Source organism: Anabas testudineus, chromosome 6, assembly GCF_900324465.2.
Source record: "Anabas testudineus chromosome 6, fAnaTes1.2, whole genome shotgun sequence".
Taxonomy (NCBI): domain Eukaryota; kingdom Metazoa; phylum Chordata; class Actinopteri; order Anabantiformes; family Anabantidae; genus Anabas; species Anabas testudineus.
In genome coordinates, this window is record NC_046615.1 from 13,633,413 (window position 1) to 13,653,033 (window position 19,621).

At 41.6% G+C, this 19,621-nt stretch overlaps 3 protein-coding genes across 13 annotated transcripts; 1 reads left to right on the plus strand and 2 right to left on the minus strand.

Annotated features, from left to right (window-relative positions):
- Positions 1 to 110: 110 nt before the first annotated feature.
- On the plus strand, positions 111 to 1,960 carry LOC113165492 (pro-neuregulin-4, membrane-bound isoform). The gene is made up of 5 exons (XM_026365044.1): positions 111 to 197; positions 408 to 440; positions 522 to 615; positions 753 to 905; positions 1,056 to 1,960. Exons 2-5 carry the CDS (start codon positions 431 to 433, stop codon positions 1,126 to 1,128), a joined length of 330 nt encoding a protein of 109 aa, XP_026220829.1. The 5' UTR covers positions 111 to 197; positions 408 to 430; the 3' UTR covers positions 1,129 to 1,960.
- A 501-nt stretch (positions 1,961 to 2,461) lies between these two features.
- On the minus strand, positions 2,462 to 5,556 carry lactb (lactamase, beta). The gene is given in 7 exon segments (XM_026365030.1): positions 2,462 to 3,133; positions 3,217 to 3,382; positions 3,465 to 3,783; positions 3,905 to 4,095; positions 4,788 to 4,854; positions 4,948 to 5,061; positions 5,063 to 5,556. Coding segments are annotated over 7 exon segments (1,614 nt in total). The 5' UTR covers positions 5,294 to 5,556; the 3' UTR covers positions 2,462 to 2,607.
- Positions 5,557 to 6,542: 986 nt separating this feature from the next.
- On the minus strand, positions 6,543 to 16,933 carry tpm1 (tropomyosin 1 (alpha)). Of its 11 annotated transcripts, none has more exons than XM_033326014.1 (10): positions 16,675 to 16,933; positions 16,164 to 16,289; positions 15,843 to 15,968; positions 13,017 to 13,150; positions 12,801 to 12,918; positions 12,297 to 12,367; positions 11,408 to 11,483; positions 11,149 to 11,211; positions 10,989 to 11,058; positions 6,543 to 7,410 (listed from the first exon to the last, which is right to left on the minus strand). In XM_033326014.1, the coding sequence occupies exons 1-10, from the start codon at positions 16,786 to 16,788 to the stop codon at positions 7,328 to 7,330; spliced, it is 981 nt and encodes a 326-aa protein (XP_033181905.1). In that variant the 5' UTR covers positions 16,789 to 16,933; the 3' UTR covers positions 6,543 to 7,327. The 11 variants fall into 11 exon arrangements, with proteins under 11 accessions (XP_033181905.1, XP_026220822.1, XP_026220820.1 ...); XM_026365034.1 differs by lacking the exons at positions 6,543 to 7,410; positions 15,843 to 15,968 and adding exons at positions 8,642 to 9,441; positions 10,365 to 10,443 and having other exon boundaries at positions 16,675 to 16,932; XM_026365037.1 differs by lacking the exons at positions 11,408 to 11,483; positions 15,843 to 15,968 and adding an exon at positions 12,004 to 12,079.
- Positions 16,934 to 19,621: the final 2,688 nt, after the last annotated feature.

A 19,621-nucleotide genomic window follows, 5' to 3' on the forward strand; every position in this document is an offset into this window, starting at 1 on the left:
ATCCTGACATTTAGTTAGCCATTGCAATGTGGACAAACTGCAATCACAACATTTTTCAAGACAAGGGAGGAACACACCCACATGACAGTTTCTGCAGAGGTCCAACAAAAAGCAGTTCCGAGTTATTTGGAAGCTTCACTATGACTCACCTTCACTACTACAACCTTCACCACCAAAAGCCGTGATTTCACACGCTGGTAAGGAGAGATTTTTTTATGATATTTCAGTCAGGTTAATGACTTATTGTCTTCTGAATATCAGTTCTTTAGTTTTAAGAAAATGTTTACATACATTACATGGGTGTAATTTTCACTGCTGGCATCTGAAACGTGTGATAATGAGATGCCTTCCTTGGTGGTGAGAGATTACTTCCTTTCCTGTGGCAAAAATATGTCTTGTGTTTTCAGGAAACAGCAACAAAACATCCCAAATGATGGCAGGTAAAACTATAAAATTAACTTCAGAAACTGACTCAGTTTTATAAAAACTATGTTTTCTGAAATGTCACTACGTTTGCTTAGATCACGGAGACCCTTGTAATGGGCAGGAGGCCACGTTTTGCATGAATGGAGGAACATGCTACAAAATACCTTCTATGGATACACTCACCTGTGTGTAAGTTAAATCAATCTTAATTTTCTCTGTCTACCAGTGAGCCTTTGTAAACCTATTGACGCTTATGTAGCAATACCTGATTTCCTCTGTGCTGACACACTGTCTATAATATTGTACGTCCTACTGTCTTACTTTAGGTGCAATAAAGATTACAAAGGCGCCAGATGTGAGCAGTTCCAGCTTCCGAGCAAGGTCACAGATCCAGGGGAGGCCGGGTTAATTGCAGCCGTGATCATTGTTGCCCTCCTCATCTTAGTGGTGCTGGCAGTTGTTATCTACTACACGCACAAGTAAGGACACTTTATGGATTTACTGTAGTTCTCGAGACATCGAAAATTAACATTAGGATGTAGAAGTGAGTTATGCTACCTTGATAATGCTGTACTAAAGATATATATATTATTTTAAAGCTAACGACCATTGCTTGTGTCTGCACACAGGATGTGGAAAGCCAGGCAACAGAACCAACAGAACAATCGGCAACAGTATTGGAAAGTAAAACCAAGAGCATAATCTCTCTTTACATTTATTTTCACCTTTGATTGTGTGTTTGATGAGATGAAATAATTACACTTGACTACAAAAGAGCAACAAACTGAAGAAAACTGCTTCACTGACCCTAACTAAAGTCAAGGCAGGTGAGGAGCTGATAACTGATGAATCGTCTCATGAGATTTGTAGATTCCACGCAGAAAGCTACACAAAGGCAAAACTCATTAACACACAAACAGGACATGAAACAAGTGTAAGTGGGTGAGAATTGAATCACACCTTTTACAGTAGCCTTTTTTTTTTAACAGCTATTAAGTTGGCACTGGTGTTACTCACGTTAAAAATCACATTTCAATCTATGTGCTTTGTCTCAGATGTATTACCAAAGCATCGTTGGACTATGTAAAAACTGTTTTGTGAAATGTTATTCTAAATATTGAACTTGTAATGAATAATCAAATGAAGCCTTGAATCAATGTAACTGTGTAAATATAGGCATGTATGATCACTACTGAATGATTTCACTGTGTGATTTCTGGCAGTAGACCACCTACCCCCACACATACACACACTTCAAACTTTGTGATACTCTATGTGTGGTAAGTCTGTATAATTAGCTTATCCCAAGCTATTCATCAGTTCCCTTAAAGCTAAAAACAGGGTCAGAGAAGATCCCAGGAGTTTTCTAATGAGAATGGTGGCATGAAATCTGGTTCAATTCAGCTAGTTTAGAAGAGGACTGCATTGCCAGTGGTTTAACCTATCTGTAGTGGTGGGACTCCAGTATTCTTATAAAGCAAAATTGCAACCAACTTCAATAGAAAAATAAATAAATAAAATTTGATCATTGGAATCAATGATGATCATCATTGTTGTCGCTCTGTACAATTAAAAGTCAACTTGACGCCAACAGGATATAAAAGTATTCTCGAAAGTTGGCTCAGCAGTGAATATGTTGCAACAAGATCACCTTATGTTTCTGTTTAAAGTGTTAAAGTATTGGGTCAACCCACAAAGACTGTCAGAATGTAATAAGGAAATATCTGGACAGGGTGGGCCCTGAAAAGGTCACAATACAGTATGTTACACAGAAAAGTTGTAGCCATAACATGATGGTTTAAACTGCAGCAGACCTCTACCTGTTGTGTGCAGATGTTTGTTGAATTGACTGGTAAAATGACACATTTGTGTACTTCGACATATAAAATCACCAAACTGATATAGGTCAGTGGCCTTGTTGTTTATTACATTAAGTGTGGTATGTTGCTTCCACCTAGTGGCAGAAAGACTTCCCTGCCGAGTGTCATAGAAAATGAGGTTACTTAGCAAAAATTCCTAAAACGTATATAAAATCCATGTTTAAAAGATTTATTCCGTTCCCTAAAACAACCCCCACACGTATTTACACCAGCATCCAAACTACACAAACTGTCATAAGGTCTATCTAAAAAGATTTTTCTTTAAAATGTAAACCCACACACTTCTGTAAACACCTTACTCTTACATGCTTCTGGCTTTGTCAAACTCGTGTGCAATTTTCAGTGCTGTGGTGTTGAGTCCCACAGACTGCATGTTAGTGATGATGGTGACCACTACCCCCTGTGGGAGGATAAGGGTCTCTCCATGGTGCTGGTCTGTCTCCTCACAGGGTAACACCAGGAGGACACTGCTAGCCCCCACAGCACCACCTGTGTGTGACACGTAGTGTCTGCGCTTCCTGCACTGACCGTATTTCTGCAGCTTCTCCACCACCAGCCAGCCTTGGGCATACATTCCATCTTTATCCCAGCCGGCCTCCGTTTTATCGACCGGTGCCCACAAATCTTTGACAGTTTTAGGTTTAAGGAAGCCAGGGAGCAAGCCCTCGGTGTCCTTTAGGTGAGCCACCTGGTAGCTATAGAGCAGCACATTACCAAACAGCAGCATGTCACCTGCAGTGGAAAGGAAGCCACCTCCTGCCCACTTGTAGGAGTTATCTACATATGGGCAGTTCACAACACGACCCCTCTTGTTGAGATGGTAAAATCTGTGGAGAAGCATGATCTGTTAATTTGGTCTCCCAGTGGGAAATAAGTCAGACATAACCGGACATAGGCCCTTATCAATTACCTGGATCGATGGTAAACAATAGGCTCATTCTCTTCAGGCACAGTGTTGAGCATTCCCACTTCGTGGAACATGCTCATCATGACATCCAGGAAGCGACGCCCGGCAGCCCGCTCTATAACAGCACTTAGCAAGGTAAAGGCATGGGTGGAGTACAAAAAGGTGGTGCCTAAATGCCGTAAAACATAAATATTAACAATAAAAAAACTTTATGATTGAAATTATATTTGAATATCAATCATGTGCTTTACCAGGTTCAAAAATGAGCGGATCGTCCTTGAAGAGGTCCAGGGCCTGAATGACACTTTCAAAGTTGTCCATCAAGTAGTACTCCTCGTGCTCAAACTCTTTTTTCTTCTGCGCCTTAGTGGCTTCTGTGCTTTTGGTGTTTTGTTCAGTAGTGGGTTTATCTTTGTTTCCAGTTGAGCTCTTTTCCTCCTCTTTCTCTTTTACTGGTGGCTTTAAAAGTCGCTTCGCTTTTTCCTTGTCCTCTTTCACTCTCTTTGCATCCTTCTCATAATGGCGAATCCCACTTAGATGGGAGAGAATCATACGAGGGGTTATAGTGACCTGAAACAACAGAATAAATACTGTGAGATAAGCACAGAAATGAACCATTAGTGCTAAGATAGATATTAATATGTTCATGTAATACTAAAATATTGCAGTTGCATTGATTTAAATCACTTACATCCTTTCCATCATATTGTTTCTGGGGAAATTCTGGGACATATTGCTGGACTGGCACATCGAGATCTAGTTTCCCTTCTTCACACAGACGTGCGGCAGCTGCAGATGTGAGGGGCTTACTGATGCTGGCGATTCGCATCACCGTTTGTGGACCGCATGGCACTCGGTTCTCCAAATCAGCATAACCAATCCCTGAATTACATTAAGATTTTTAATGGATCACGTGAGGATGTGGATGCGTATTGAGAGGAATTCATTTTTAAAGCATCTGGAAAATAATAGTGATTCAATGTGTTTATTTATTGTAATAAACATCGATGACATTATTTTTTAGTAAGTGAAAGAGACCATGACAGAAATAAAGCTTAAGAATCTACTGGTTTGATTCATGACACAGACAAAAGGTCGACTTTTTTTTATTTTTAAGCTTTATTTTATTTTTGTTGTTAATAATTCATTTTGTTGTTAGAGTTATTGGGTTGGTTGTGAGTAGAAAGTCTGTGGTGTTAGTTTACAATCTGGAAACAACTCCCAGGAACCTTGCCAACACTTCAACACAGTAACACAGCATGAAACTCTGTCCCAGCCAAACTGGTAACAAGAAATCCAACCTTAAAAGTAATATAAGTATATTTGAGTTAATGATTAAAACATTCATTGGATTTTTATCTTCTTTTATTTATCTTTTACTTACTTTCCCACATTTTATGCAAACAAGTCAGACTAATCAATTTCCAATGAGCCCAACCTGTTGTCTCAAGGCTTTGAGTCAACCAACACACATGAAGTTGGCACATAAAACACACAAGACTGGTTACACCGGTCTTCTGATCATGTAAATGAACACACACAGCACCTTTAAAATGGACTTTGCAGGCACCAACCTTCACACCAGACCTGAACACCATCCACAGAGACTCCAACCACCATCCCTGGAGCCCCGACTTCAGCCTGACAGCAGACACAGACAGGGGGCACCGAAGTGACAAACCGAACAGCAAAGACCAGGTGTGTCAATCAGAAACCAGTCAACAACAGGCCTACCTCGACGCCTACCTTTATCCTCTGCAGCAGATCTCTGCTAACTTTAATCGCAGCTCTGTATCGATCCGCCTTTTCCACTTCTACGTTATCGTCACATGAGTCAGTGCGGGCTTTGAAGTCCGACAGCTAAAGCGATCCCCACACCGAGTCCACATATCCAGATCCTGGACTTGGACCTGTGTTTGGGGGAGGCTGTGTTCGCCCCCCCAGCATATCGTCTTTGTTGTGGACTGAAAACACGCTGCCTTTCTGCCAGCTGCTGCTGCTTAAGTCGTGATCCGGCTCGAAGTGACGCCAAAGGAGGCACAGTGGCACAGAAACGACTCGGCAAAAAGAACCGCAACATTTTTGGAAACACTGTTTCTGCTCTTTGCTGATCAGCTGCAAACACTTGAGCAGCTGCTTCCTGTGTGCGTCCTCAGAGCAGACCGGATTAATCAAAGCACGATTCATGAAACATCGAGCGGGGGGAGGACCGAGGCCAGGATCATCGATGTGATGTGATCACCGTTATATCTGTATGTTGTAGTATTAAAAACAGCTCATCCATTATATTCTAACATGAACATCTGAGTGTATTTTAATTACCACACAAAGGACAAACACACCTTTACATCTTGATCTGGAGTTAATTAATGACATAGAACCAAAAGTAACTGAATGGAAGGACAGCTACAGTAGGCCTACACCTATCAGCCAAAACATTAAATTAACCTGGTGGTTTTAATGTTGTAGTGGACACAGGTCTGCATAAGATATTTTTGATGCTGGTACACACAGTGCATCACAGCCTGCATGTATGGAGCTGCACAACTGCACAGTTTCAATGTTGAACCCTGTGACTATATAATCTATGCACATGCAAGCTTTAGCTCATACTCCAGGTTGTGCAGTTGCGTACATAAGATCTCTCCCTCTCTCTCTCTCAGATGTACATACCCTTATCTTCCCCAGTACATCAAGACTTTCATAAAAGTCATACAAACTACTTTGTTGCAGTCAAGACAGGTAAAGATACTTTTTTTTTTTTTTATCACAAACCATGCCTAAATAAACTACTAAATATTACTTTTGAGGGTTTGAGTTAGTAGTAGTCAGGATTTTAAACTCTTCCACGTTTCAGGGGAATAGTGTTTAACTCCACTGACAGCTACAGAGTAAAGTAAGATAGTATGCAAAACATATATAGGGCATGATAAGGCCATTAACTCTGTTGGTTATTTAAATAAGCTTCCAACAGTACACCTATGTCAGAAGGTTTACCACAACCACTACCAGGTTTGACTTCTCTGAATGTGCACTGATATGGTCCAGTAGTGCTTAGCGATCTCCAGTGAACCAAAGAAACACGTGACTATGTTTTTCCCTCAGCTGTGAATCAAGTTGAAGGTCAAGTGAAAATGAGCCAGGAGTAATGCAATAAAGCTGCAAAATAAATAGACCTCTACTTGTTCTGAAAATGTAACACACTCTACATCTCTGTGGGAAATATGTAGCCTATTAAAAAAGCTTTTTGTTTAATCAAACCATAATCTAATAAAACTTTGTAGAGAAAGGATAATAAGAATAAGGCTATGTATGCTCCACAAACCAAATTAGAAAACTTTCAAAACGTGCTTTTATTAATAGTCATTTTACATTTCAGATATGATAAACACTTGGAACATCTACATTAAAACAATGCTAACACATTGCACAACCAGATGACTGAAATGATACTTTATAGACAAGATGAACAAATTTTGAACCACGGTTTTGAAGAAAGAATATACTGTAATGCATGTTTTGACCATTGCTTAACAATACAGTAGCACCAGTATACATACTGACAGGCACAGCTAATGCATACTTACATTTGTGAAGGGCATTTGTTTCTTTTCAAATAGTTTGTCTTGTGTAATGCAAATGTGCATAACGTTGAGGTTTAATTAGGTGCAAAATTTCTCCACTTTGTCCTTTGGTATGTGCATAATAAAGGTAGAATGGAATGTACCAGATCAGCTTCGGCTTCAATGCAGATATTAAAAAAACGATCTTTGCAACCAATGGCACACGCCATCTCATCAGATGACTTGTCAAAAAATTTAAAAAAATAAAAACCGAGGATTGCATAAGGCAGACATCATTACAAGATAAGAACTGGCTTGCGAAATCAATTGTGTTTCTCACTTTAGGCTTTGTCAAAGGGAATGGTTAAGCTTTACTTCCCCTTAGCTTTGCTCCTTGGTTGAAATCCGCTGAAGGCATGATGGTGCAACAGGAATAGCATCTGGCGGTTTGGTCTTCAGCATGGGCAAGGTACGCGAAAAGAGGTTTATGGTAAGCAAGGTGCAAATACAAAAAGCCAAAGCCACAGTGTGTGTGGGGTCAGACTGTGTTTTCACAAATTATTCAGTTCCATTAGAGTCTGGTCCAGCATCTGGTGCATTTCGAGGTTCTCTTCTTTAGCTTGTGACAGTTTCTCTGTTAGAACATTAAATGAAGAAGTTTCAATCTCACACTTATGGTAAGTGAGTCAGTTAGCTTTCAGTAATATTCAAGCTGGCTACATCATTCAGGTGAGTTATTAAGTTAGAGTGCTTTTTAACCAGGCCTACACAGCACTAACAGAAAACAAGAGAAAAACACACAGTAAACAAACTCACAGTATGATATGCAAGCAATCATGCAAACAGGTTACAGTCTACAGCAAACCTCTTATTAATGCACAGAAATACTAAATACAAACCACAAATGCATGATTATTGTTTAATCTTATAATAATAAATTGTATGACTAGAAAATTATACTGTATATTAGATATGATCCCTGAATTTCACTATATTTGAATTACATTTCCACAAGCAGCAACACAAATTTCAAGCAGTGCAGACATTGTACGTGGACAATGCAAAGGGAAGAACTTTGGATCTTACACTGGATTAGATTGTCAAACACACATTAAAATCAAAACTGTAGGAAACAGATCAAACATTCACACAGATTAGTCTTCATTCAAGGCCACACGTAGTTCATTAGTGAGAAGGCGGTTTTTCTCTAGTTGCTGGTAGAGGCGATCTTCGCAGTCAGAAAGCGAATTGAAAAACACAGACAGGACAGAAAGTCAGCGGAAAAATTAGAAAGGAGAAAGTGCAATGCCTACTGATGCCTACCTTCTGTAAAACAGATCACAGAAGAGCTTTTGAATCTTTTTAAGGCATGCTGAAAATATCTGAGCAGCTGGTAACTGATTGATAAGTGCTTTGAGAGAGTCTTAGCAAGCTAAGATTCTTTACTGTGCATGTAGAGCAAAGGATCACAGTTGGTTGAGTGGAAACAGGGGAAGAGCAGATTTGATCCAGAAAGGTTAAAAGACCCTTAAACGTCAACACATTTTTCCATTTTGATAGTGTGGCAACAAACAGACGAAAATAATCTACAAATCCTGTGACTGTTTATTTGGTCGGATATTACTATATGCTTCCATGGGGCCCATCAACATCAGTACTGGATAAAAACCGTTACTGAGAAACTGTGTTTCTGTTGCTTAATTTTGGCTTGACATTTCCGAGTTTAAGGATGTGGGACGGCAGTTGTTCTACAGCCCCATTTGAATTATGAGGTCTCAAAGCACACAACTCCAGAGACTCGCTCACTTCTGCTTTTCTTTCTGTGTCTGACTTTATGGCAGAGAATTTAATAAAAAGACTCAGAATGTGGGATTGTAAATTTATTCAAGTATATGACAGGATACCGAGTATCATACAGAGCCCATGTGTCATAATCACTGATTCATCCAATCCTTTCAGCAACCAGACGAGGTTCAACAAATCTTACATACTGCTCTGCAGTTCACCATTACAGCCCTTTCTAAACTTTACTACAAACTTCCTAATAACAATCCAATGCCAGTACCCTCCAATCCTCAAGTCTTTCCAGTCAACTCATCCTGTCACTGCTACAGGTTGAACAATGCTGGTATGCATCACTCTTAAACACTAAGAGAGAAGACAACTCGGCTCAGCTTTCATTCAAGTAGCTCTAGTTGTTCTAGGTTGCTGTCCTTACTGTAATATTTCTAATATATAACCTTCACAGAACAATATTTGAAGACAATTAAAAGAACGTCCACTGAGGTCTACAAAACTACACAAAAGAGAGAGCAGGGTAAAACGTAACTAATGGTTTGTTGAAATGCAGAAACAAAATCAAAAACATAACTTAAACTCAAGGCTTTCTGTTTTGGAGCCACTGATAAATAAAAAGAAATGAAAGGACAGATTAAAGAGATACAGCTTACATAGAAGGAAGGACGTTTATTTTTTATACAACGCAGAAAGACTCTAGGATTCTGTACAAGAGATGGGATACAATTAACTTTGAGATGAGGATGAACACATGAGGACAGGAAAGCAAAGACAGAGAGGGAAAGGAAAACGGAGAGAAGGCTGGAGAGAGCAGACAGATGCCGCTCAGGTGGCAGGAGACGTCTTTGATGAGGTGTAAACAATTTATCTGTGTGGGAGAGAAGAAGTATAGTGAACCAAGGGGGGCTGGAGTGGGACCTATGGAAATTTGAGATGCGCACCACTATACACCAGAACCACACCGCACTACAAAACTGCAATGCACAAGGTGAATGCATTGTGACAAAGACAACACTCACAGACACAAACCCTGTGAGCTACATTTCTGCTAAGACACAAAGAGACGCTCTAAACGAGACAGATGTGGTGCACCTTTCCAGTCTCCCACAGAAGGGCCAAATGTTTGAGGGACAACACATAATGCTAAATGATACTGGAGTAATGACAACACACAAAGGGGTCTCGCAAACACACAGGGGGTCTTTCTTCTACACAGAAGTAGACCATATTAGTAGTCGAGGAAAGAGGAAAGAATACACATAACTTTGGGTTACAGTGTATGGCATTCATAGAAAAGACATTTCAATAGACAACCGGCATGCGGTGCTGAGGATTTTGAAGTATTTGGATAATTAGGGATGGATAAACATTTATAAACTCACAAACTTAGCAGTGGTTACTTGTCACATAAAAGTAATAGACAATAAAAATCTGCTAAAAAACAGACCCATGCTGTTTTTGTTCATGCATTCTTTAACCCTGTTTAAAGTACTTAACACACCACTGATACGTATACAGATGGCACAGTATCAGTAATATCCCCACAAGTGCAAGTCAGTCTCAACTACACAGACACGGAATAACACAATGTCTGTTTTAAGACATTAAATTACATGAGACTAGGTAAAACACGGCTGCATAATCATTTCAAGATTATAAAATGGATGCAATGATGCATGAGTCTGAGACAAGAAAACATAAGGGGGATGATGGGGATGAGGCAAATGGTGTTCGGAGAAGGGGAAAGGAGGGCGACAGCAGAGCAGACAGGCACGGCAAGTCGAGAATTACATGGAAGTCATGTCGTTGAGGGCGTGGTCCAGCTCCTCGCTGATGGCCTTGTACTTCAGTTTCTGGGCATACAACTCATCTATTGGTGTGCCGGGCGAGCAGGGGTAGGGGAGGTGTGGTGAAAGGGTGCAAAAGTGGAGGAGCACATAAAAAGAAGGTGGAGGGTGAAGCATCCAGACCATTGACAAGACAGGGAAGAAGATGGGAAACGGTGACAGAAAAATTAGGAAAAAGAGGAAAACAAAGTTACACCAGAAAATAACAGAACGCATGTGCAAATAGGGCAAATAAAGAAAAGGACCCTGTGTTTCACTCTGCCACAGGTCTTCCAAGTCAACACCTACTGTAGGCCTGATATGTCTGATAAACATCAACCTTTCTTTTCTACTCTGAAACCAAATCAACTAGACTTAGCAGAGAAAGGACGAGAGTCGCCACAACAAAAGTATGATGCTGTGAGAAACATCATATTAAGAGTGAAACAGAAACTGACATGAGGAGCAAACCAAAGAATGGACTAAAGAGGTTCTTTAACAAGCACTTACCCAAATACCATGACTGACATAATAAATATTTCATGAAAACTAGAGTGAAACTGTGGAGTGAGGTGCAAGACGACCGTACCTTCCAAGTCATCAATGGTCTTCTCAAGCTTGGCTACTGATCTCTCAGCGAACTCAGCACGAGTCTCAGCCTGGGGAGGGGAGACAGATATTAATGTTTCAGCCCAACACTCAAACTGGAATCAGTCTGCAACTCCAGATAAGGTCTTGTGAAACTTTACCTCCTTCAGCTTGTCGGTGAGGACCTTGATCTCCTCCTCGTACTTGTCCTCCTTCTGTGAGTACTGTGGGACAAAAACACTGGAGTCAAACCCTGACTCTCCTAATCTAGTCAAACTGATACCACATAACTTAGTAGATATATGCAAGTAAGTATGATGAAATTAAAACAGCTTCAGGCTCCTCTGTTCCCAAAGCATCAAGTCTACTGAGGAGATGAGGGGTTTGACAGGATGCCCGTATCCAGCAGGTCACACTTACCTTCTCAGCCTGGGCCTCCAGTGACTTCAGGTTGTTGGTCACAGTTTTCAACTCTTCCTCAAGCTCAGAGCATTTGCTGGTGTTTTAGACGAGGGGGTATAGTTGCAAAGGAGAAGAGGAGGGAGGGTGGAGGAAAAGGAGGGAAGCGAGGGTGGACAGAACCAAAGGCGGACAACAGGTCAACAGGTGGAGGGATAGTAAGAAAGAGGGAGGGAGAGGACACAAAATAAATAAGAACTACAGGGATTAAACGAGGAGAGAACCCCAAGTACCTTAAAGGAGCCTTAACAGAGCAGGGTTTGTGAGATTAGCAACAAAACAGTTAAAATCACTCAAAAAGTAGTTTGTCTAAAAAATAATTTGGTGAATGCTTGTTGAGCCGAGTATCATGTTTCTCTCAAATGCACCGTGTGTTATTCTTGCACAGTCTCTGCTATGTTAGAGGCATCAAAGAGTCTAGCAAACCCATCACAAGAGCATAAGGGAGGAAAGGAACAAGCAGAGCAAGCTAAGCAGAGGCTTCATTCAGCATCATGAATGAAAGTGAAAAGAGCCCCTCATTGAAGATACAAGTGCGTGTTAGTCGTTGTTTGTACCTGTATGACTGAAGAGTCTAATGATTTCATGCCTTGCTCCAAAGCCCTTAGCTCATCTTCCGCTCTTCGTGCTCGCCTTTTAGTGGGTTTGGCATACGAGTGCAAGCCAAAACCATTCAAACCACGGACAGCATGCAAATGATCAGCACATACAGTAAGAACACAGGGCACACTGTTCAAATGGAAACAAGTCCTCTACTTTGTGTGTTAGTGCTGAAAGCGCCAACTGTTTTCACAGTGGACACGCAAGTGAAAGTGCAGATTTAATGTGCGCAGAGGGGGAAACAGCTTACCTTTCTGAGAGCTCGGCGCGCTCCTCTGTACGCTCTAGGTCACCCTCAATGATGACCAGCTTACGGGCCACCTTTAGGTGCAGCACAAAAAAGTGTTAAGGCACAGCGGATACTTGATGACTGTTGCATGACGCCTGGTGAAGTGTGGTGCGTGGTATTGCACAAGCAAGATGTGGTATAAGGGGTTTTCCTCAAAAGGAAACACTAATACTGTTAAAATAAATTATAGCAGTTAACACATTCATTAACGGTTTGGAGCTCGGTACATATACCTGTATCTAATGCTTGTTGGCATACAGCTACCTTAAAGTGTGTTATAATACATTTAATAAACCCACTGTAGGAACTATGTGAAGTGTTGATGTGTAAACAAAATCAACTCTATAAATCATAACTGTCATAATTGGGAGAATTATAAGGAGCCACTAATTGCATTAAATGAGCAACTGCATGTTTGGTGTTGCAGAATTGTTTCAGCTGGCTTCGGGCGGCTGACAAACTCGCCTCCTCATATTTGCGGTCAGCCTCCTCAGCGATGTGTTTGGCCTCTTTCAGCTGGATCTCCTGGATCTCCATCTTCTCCTCGTCCTTCATGGCCCTGTTCTCAATGACCTTCATGCCTCTGTTTGAGGGAACAGTGAAGTAATGACAGGAGTCAGGAGGTGAGACCCGGCAGGCGAGCTACATCGTGAGGATCTACATAGCTCTAAAGAAACCCACCTCTCACTCTCATCAGCAGCCTTCTCAGCCTCCTCCAGCTTGGTCAGGGCAGTGGCCAGACGCTCCTGAGCACGATCCAACTCCTCCTCAACCAGCTGGATACGTCTGTTAAGGGAAGCGACATCTCCCTCAGCCTGAGGAGGGAAAAGCAGCGTGTCAGAGTTTGGTAGTTTCTGTCCTGAACAAACAACCAGGAAACGGTGAAAGTGACATACACGTCAGCCCAAAGAATGTACCCTGTGTGCCCTGGTGTGTGTATATGCACATACAACATAAACGTGTATGTATTTAACTGGTCACATTTGCAACACAGATCCACCGTAAATGATCTGGTGTCTTTGGGGAGAGTCTGCTGTAAGTGTATCAGCATGTGCTGCCACAACAGAGCAAACTCTTTCTAAAATGATTCAAACTTGAATGCACTTCTGCTTTCTGACGTGTGCTCAGCAGGTAGGAGACTGTTTGAATGTGCACAGTGAAAACAGGATGCAGCAACCAGAAGTTTGCCCGCACATGAGAGTGCAGAGTGCTGGACCAAAGTACATCTCTAGGTGTGCTCTTAACAGTCTGCAATCCGAAGTAATGGATTCAGCGTCCTTTAAAAAACACATAGCGGCTGGTTATGATGAATTACGGAAACGCAGACTGCTTCAGTCCCTGCAGGGAGATTTATTTCCCGTCTAGAGTTAGATAACTGTAGCTGTGTGTGCACGGAGGGAAATCACTCTAAGTAGCTGTGAAAACCCGCTGTCCTTATATGGGCAAAGTCAAAGAGCAAAAGCTCACTGTGCAACCTGGCAACTTCAATGTTGCCCCAGTTGTTGTTGCAACTTCCTGATTGCTGGAAAACGTAAAAATCTCGCGAGCACCTTGCGCCGGCACCTGTGCAGAACTGGATAAACGGACCGTGGGCTGTGGATGGGACCGTTGCGACCGGGTGCAGCAAAAGGAGGTGCGGGTAGAAACAAAGCAGGAAGCTGAGAAACCCAGTGATGCGGTGTTTCACGGCCGCTCAGCCGCCGCGACTTGAGCATCAGCGGCCTAACGTTACCAATTATAAGCGCTCATCCAGGAGCAGCAGGCTGTTAAGCCGCTGATCACTTCGAGGTGATATCGTCGCGCTCAGCTTTCAGCGCTGCAGAATAAACAAAAGAGAAATCGCTGCACGTCCCAGCTGAGACTGCAAGTGAACACACACACATATACACAGGAAAAGGCTAAACAAGGAGACGGACTGTGGGATAAGCAGCCCCGGTTTGGCCGCACAACATGCTTACTTGCTCCCTGGCTTTCCTCTCCTCAAGCAACTGCTTCTGTAATCTCTCGGCTCTGTCTTCAGCACCGTCTGCCTGATCTTGCAGGGATTTGATCTTTCGTTTGACCGCCTCCAGCGATGTGGCTCCGGCCATTGTTTTTTTTTTTTTTTTACTCTACAAACTAGGATGGGATGAACAAAAAAAAAAAACCTGAGCTCTAAGGTGCAGCACAGTTTCCGAGAAGCCGACAAGGAGCGAGGTGACGTCCTTGATTGTGCTGAAAAGCTGCGCGGACGCGGGGAGGACAATGCGCGAGCTTTTCAAAGAGACGCACTCTCTGCGATGCCTCCTATCTGTCCAGGAAGTACCGCTGATTTTCAAAATGCATGTCACAAAGGATGTGACATGTTTTGCAACATCACAATGCAATGTGCTGCACAGCCACATAAAATAATACAATGGGAGATTTAATGAATTTTAAGTAACAACGTTTTTTTTTTTTAAAATGGGAACACACCCAGCCTGCACTCTGTAATAATCATACTTGTGGCGAACTGACGGAGCCACAGCGCCCCCTGCGGGTCAACTGTCTGCAGTACATATCGTAGTAAAACTCAAACTGCGGGTCATTCAATTCTTTTGCTGGACACAGTAATTACAGAGTAGACCTTTGCAAATATCACAGAAATTCTCTCCAAAAATATGAAAGGGAGAAGCAAGGCCATGAAACACTGAGTAGTAATTTCGTGTACTGTGTAAAAGTGGCTGGAGCTGATTTTTTTTTTTTTTTGTCATGATTTGGTCCTGTACAAGTAAGATGAATTGAATTGATTTAAAACTTTTAAGCTGCACTGCACATCTCTGTCTGCTCAAATGGACTCATCCTAATTAGTCTTTAAGACTTTAAATGCCTACGTTCAAATTCTTTACAGTTTTCTCATCACCCCAAAACAAAAAAAAAAAAACAAAAAAAAAAAAAAAAAAGCTATAAAATATTTTTAAATAATGGTTTTGGGTAATTTATAGTTTTTTTTCTTTTAAAGCTACGTTTATTATTATTTAATTGTTAAGCTGTCAGGGCCATTTTGATGGGAAACCGTGTTTTCCCCTTGGTAAGCAAAGAGCGCAGCCCGCAGATGTGCGCTCCAGGCTGACCATATAAAGCAGTAGTCTATATTTATCCAGGCGCTCGCTGGGAAGACTGCACATTAGGCTCCTTCTCTTTTCACTCTAAAAAAGACTTCTCCTTGGGCCAGAGACCTATCTCAGTGCCAATCTCAGTGTCTTTGGGCGGACTTGTATGTGATTGTGCATGTGTTTCATACAGATAAACAATGATATCATGTGTGATTGAAACTTATGTGGAGTTTGTATGGGCAGGTGTGTAAACGCCACCCATGCAAAGACATCTTTTAAAAGAAACAACAGTAGAGAGTGAGCACAGAGAGGAGACATTGCTCCTCTGTGGTGGTGAACTTGTCATGTGCCAAAGTCACAGTGACCAGGGAATGAAGGTGTGAGGGAAGCGTGGTGCGGGAATGGTGGCATTGTGAATCCCTTCCTTACTTACATCTGTGGCTTTCTTCTCAGCCAGCTCAAGTTTCTCTTGGGCATCTTTAAGAGCCTCGGAGTACTTGTCCAACTCATCCTCAGTTCCCTTCAGCTTCTTCTGCAGAGCTACCAAATCGTCCTCAAGCTGAGGCGAGTTTCAGTGCGGGACAGTTTCAGGGGTGATCAGCGTGGAGACGGAGTGGCGTGAGCGCGCAGAGGCGCAAGAGCGCGTACAGTGAAAAACACAGGACACGACAGGAGATGACAGGACAGAGGAAAGAAAGAAAGAGAGAGAGAGAGAGAAAAGTTAGGGAAGCCCATGCACGTCAGGTTCAGATACCTTGGCGGCGACCTCCTCAGCAGTCAGCAGCTTTTCCTCAGCAGTTTGGAACTCCTCAAACACTTTATCTCTTTCGTCTTCAGTAACACGCATTTTCTTTTCCAACTCTCTTATTTCGTCCTCTAACTACACATGCATATAGAAACATTATCAAGTTAAACAGGATATGGAATAAACATGCCATTGATTTAAATGTATGATTGAACAACATTACTTTCTAAGTTTCTTCTAGACTATGTGTAGCTATATCACCAATTACCAAAATAGTTCAGAGGCTTTAGAACATCCAAAAATAGCAATAAGGATGGGGTTATTCTTAATTTAATCCTTATTTGGGATTATCCATGAAAGCAATTAATCCGTACTTAGGTGGTGATCCATTTAAAGGGCAGCAGCTTTATCCTGCTACTTGTATTCCTGCTTTTTCTATGGATCTTTGGGATTTTCCACAAAAGAAAAAACAAAACAAAAAAAAAAAACCCTCACACACACACACAAAAACTCAGCCGACCTGTTTGCTTCTGTCCTCTGCTGCTTTCTTGTCTGACTCTGCCTGCTCAGCTCTGTCCAAGGCGTTCTCCTTGTCGAGCTTGAGCATCTGCATCTTCTTCTTGATGGCATCCATGGCTGCTTATTGCTGTTCCACCAAAACGTCCAAATGAAAACCAAGGAGAGAGCGGGGAGAGGGGCTAGGGCGTCTGTGCCTAACTGAACGCTAAGCTGGAGTGCAGGCTCTGCCTCACAGTGGCCCGTCAAATATGTACTTTCAAGTGGGGGGTGACTGGATTCCTTTGGACATCCAATACTTTTTTGGAGGAGGCGTGTGTGGGTGTCCGGGCGTTTTTTTAAGGCTCTGCGCGGCGATTCGTTGCCTCCAAGCATTTGACTTTTGATACGCCTTTATATGGGGTGTGATGGACAAACAGGCAGCTCCCACGGAGAGGCTTCCAAATGGTAATGTAACGAAAGCCATTCAATTCACAGAGAAGGAGCAGATGAAGACCAGTTTTTACTGAATGCGCACATTGTTGAATCCATGCGTGACGCGTTTTTGCGCTGTTTGTTTGACCAACGTGACAATAATTCATTCACTGAAAGCTGCTTGTGGTAGTTCCTCTCTCCAGCTGTCTCCTCGTTTCCTCTCTTTATCAGGAGTTTATTCTGCTGCTGCTATTAACGAAACACAATATACATGCTCTTTTCTGTTAAAAGGTGTTTTCTGTCATTGTCCCCCCCCCCCCCCCCCCCTCCCCATGGCACAGACAGCTGAAGTAACACTGCACACGCCTGTCAGCTCGTAGCCACTGGTGTCTCTGTGTCTCAATGAGTTGTTGTAGGTGTGTGTAGGTTCCTGTGGGACACGTTGTAGCAGATCAAGGCAAATGAGCTGTCTGAGAAGAGATGCTTTTGGTAATCCAAACAAGCCCTGGAGGCATTGTTCACAATCTGGAGGGCTCAGGACAGGGAAGTGCTTACCTGATAATGTTTCTGATATCCACCCTATAAACTGTTGATGTGTCATTTGACTGTGGCAACACAGCATCCAGCTCCAGCCAGGCTGCATGGCTTTTAAACCTTCAATTACCGCAGCTTATCTGCTGATTAACTCAGGGATTTGAGAAATGTTAACTGTTTTACAAACGACCAAAGGAAAAATATTTTAGTTTATGTGCAGTGCATTTATTAATCGCTTTAAATGTGAAGGAGTAAATGTTATATCCTACACAGCTCTATTGCAGCTACATTGTATGAAATACTAATTAATTATTGTCTCAATAACCCTCTTTTTTTGGACATTCGTAGCTTTTCATAGGCACCGAAAGCTAAAGACACAACTGTGGTGACTGAGGACCCACCAAGTGTCTTCTGGTCTTCCCAAAGATTCTCAAGTGTATTTTTAGGATCTCCTTCTCTTTCATGCACCTGCCTTCGTCTGTAATATGGATCCGAGAGTCTGTGCCAAGAGTTGAAGGTCTAATGCTATTAGATCTTTCCCTTAAAATAATCCTTGTCTTGCTCAGGCTTTGGTCGGTTTTACAGATGATTGTTGCTATGTCTAACAGACTTGCTCATGTTTGTACAGAAGAAAATAATGTAGCAGTGTTTCTTATTTTGTCATCAAATTATTTGAAGGAACTTAGGTTTAAGTTCTTGTAGTTCAGGCATCAGATCTAAATTAGACTTTGACGGTTAGGCACAGTACAAACCTTGGCAATGCATTTGGTTTATAGACTATGTTTATAAAAAAAGTCTTTATCTTTTTTTGAATAGGCATATAAGTATAAATTATTTTATTTTATTATTTCTCGTGTTATTTTCTCAATTTGCAATTTGATTTTAATCATTTTAAATGTTGTTTTCACTTAATAGACTCAGGAGGGCTTTGTGATAGCCTGCTGGATTTGCTGTGGCATTCTGGGAATGAAAATGAACCCCATTACGATGTTTTCTTTTAACATATTGGCACAGTAAAAATAGCCGAGGGCGCAATGCGCTTGTTTTGATTAAAGTAGTCACAAATCTCTCCTAGTGTCCGGACGCTTTGGAAAGGCCGTTGCTTTCCAACATACGACCATTTGGAAAATTGAAAGGAGTCATCATTAAGTCAGAGCTAAAGGACACAAAGCATAGCTGAATTTCCTTTGAAATAAGTATTATAATGAAAGGAGTGACAAACTTGTTCAATGTTTAAGGCAGTTTTCAGAAAGCCAACACTACTCCAGAAAGAATTTCTTCTTCATAGCTGAAAAAAATCACCAGACGTATAATTTTGTGTTCTTTGGAAATAAAATCTGCTTCTCAAGGTCTCTGAAGGCTCTGAGAGCATGTAGTCGAACTTTACTGACTGAGAAAGTACAACATCAGTAAACCTATTTAAGATAGTCTGCCATGCTAAACATTGGTCTATATCCTGATTCAGTTGTCTCTGCAAGGCGACAGCTGAATGAAACAGGTGCAGTGATGAGCAGAATTCATTTTCACATTCACTACACTACCATTGTCTTTACTCTCTTACCATGGGAGATTTCCTTATAGCAATAACAGATATAAACAAGGTTGTAAAAAACAGAACTACATTAAAACAGCTTTGAGGCCACAAAACTATTTATAGTATTCTAATATTTATGGGGAACAGAAAAATACATTTGACCTTCAGAATCAACAATCAAAAGTGAACTAGGTTCTGACTCCGTAACTCAGTCCTGAGTCCTCAGTCACTGTTTGGGGAGGAGCTGAGCTCGACTTGACTGTTGTGTCTGTAATCATATTTGCATAAGAGCACCCTTGGGAGAGGTTAAGGGAAAAGTTTTCTCATGGCTAAAATAAAAACACTCATCAGCCTCTGTTGAGGTTCAGTCAAATTGCCTGTCTGATGCACGTATTACAATGTAATGGTATGTTAATTCAGGAAAACATGCTCTTCGTCATTTTGTGTGATACTATAATATTACTACATA

Bases quoted from the DNA above. Each gene is read 5' to 3' on its own strand.
- LOC113165492 (XM_026365044.1), top strand. The intron at 616-752 runs GTAAGTTAAATC...GTCTTACTTTAG, and splicing joins ATGGATACACTCACCTGTGT to GTGCAATAAAGATTACAAAG. The intron at 906-1,055 runs GTAAGGACACTT...GTCTGCACACAG, and splicing joins GTTATCTACTACACGCACAA to GATGTGGAAAGCCAGGCAAC.
- tpm1 (XM_033326014.1), bottom strand. From the start codon at position 16,788: ATGGATGCCATCAAGAAGAAGATGCAGATGCTCAAGCTCGACAAGGAG. The intron at 15,969-16,163 runs GTATCTGAACCT...AACTCGCCTCAG, and splicing joins CTGAGGAGGTCGCCGCCAAG to CTTGAGGACGATTTGGTAGC. The intron at 11,212-11,407 runs GTAAGTGTGACC...TTTGTCCCACAG, and splicing joins TGGAGGCCCAGGCTGAGAAG to TACTCACAGAAGGAGGACAA.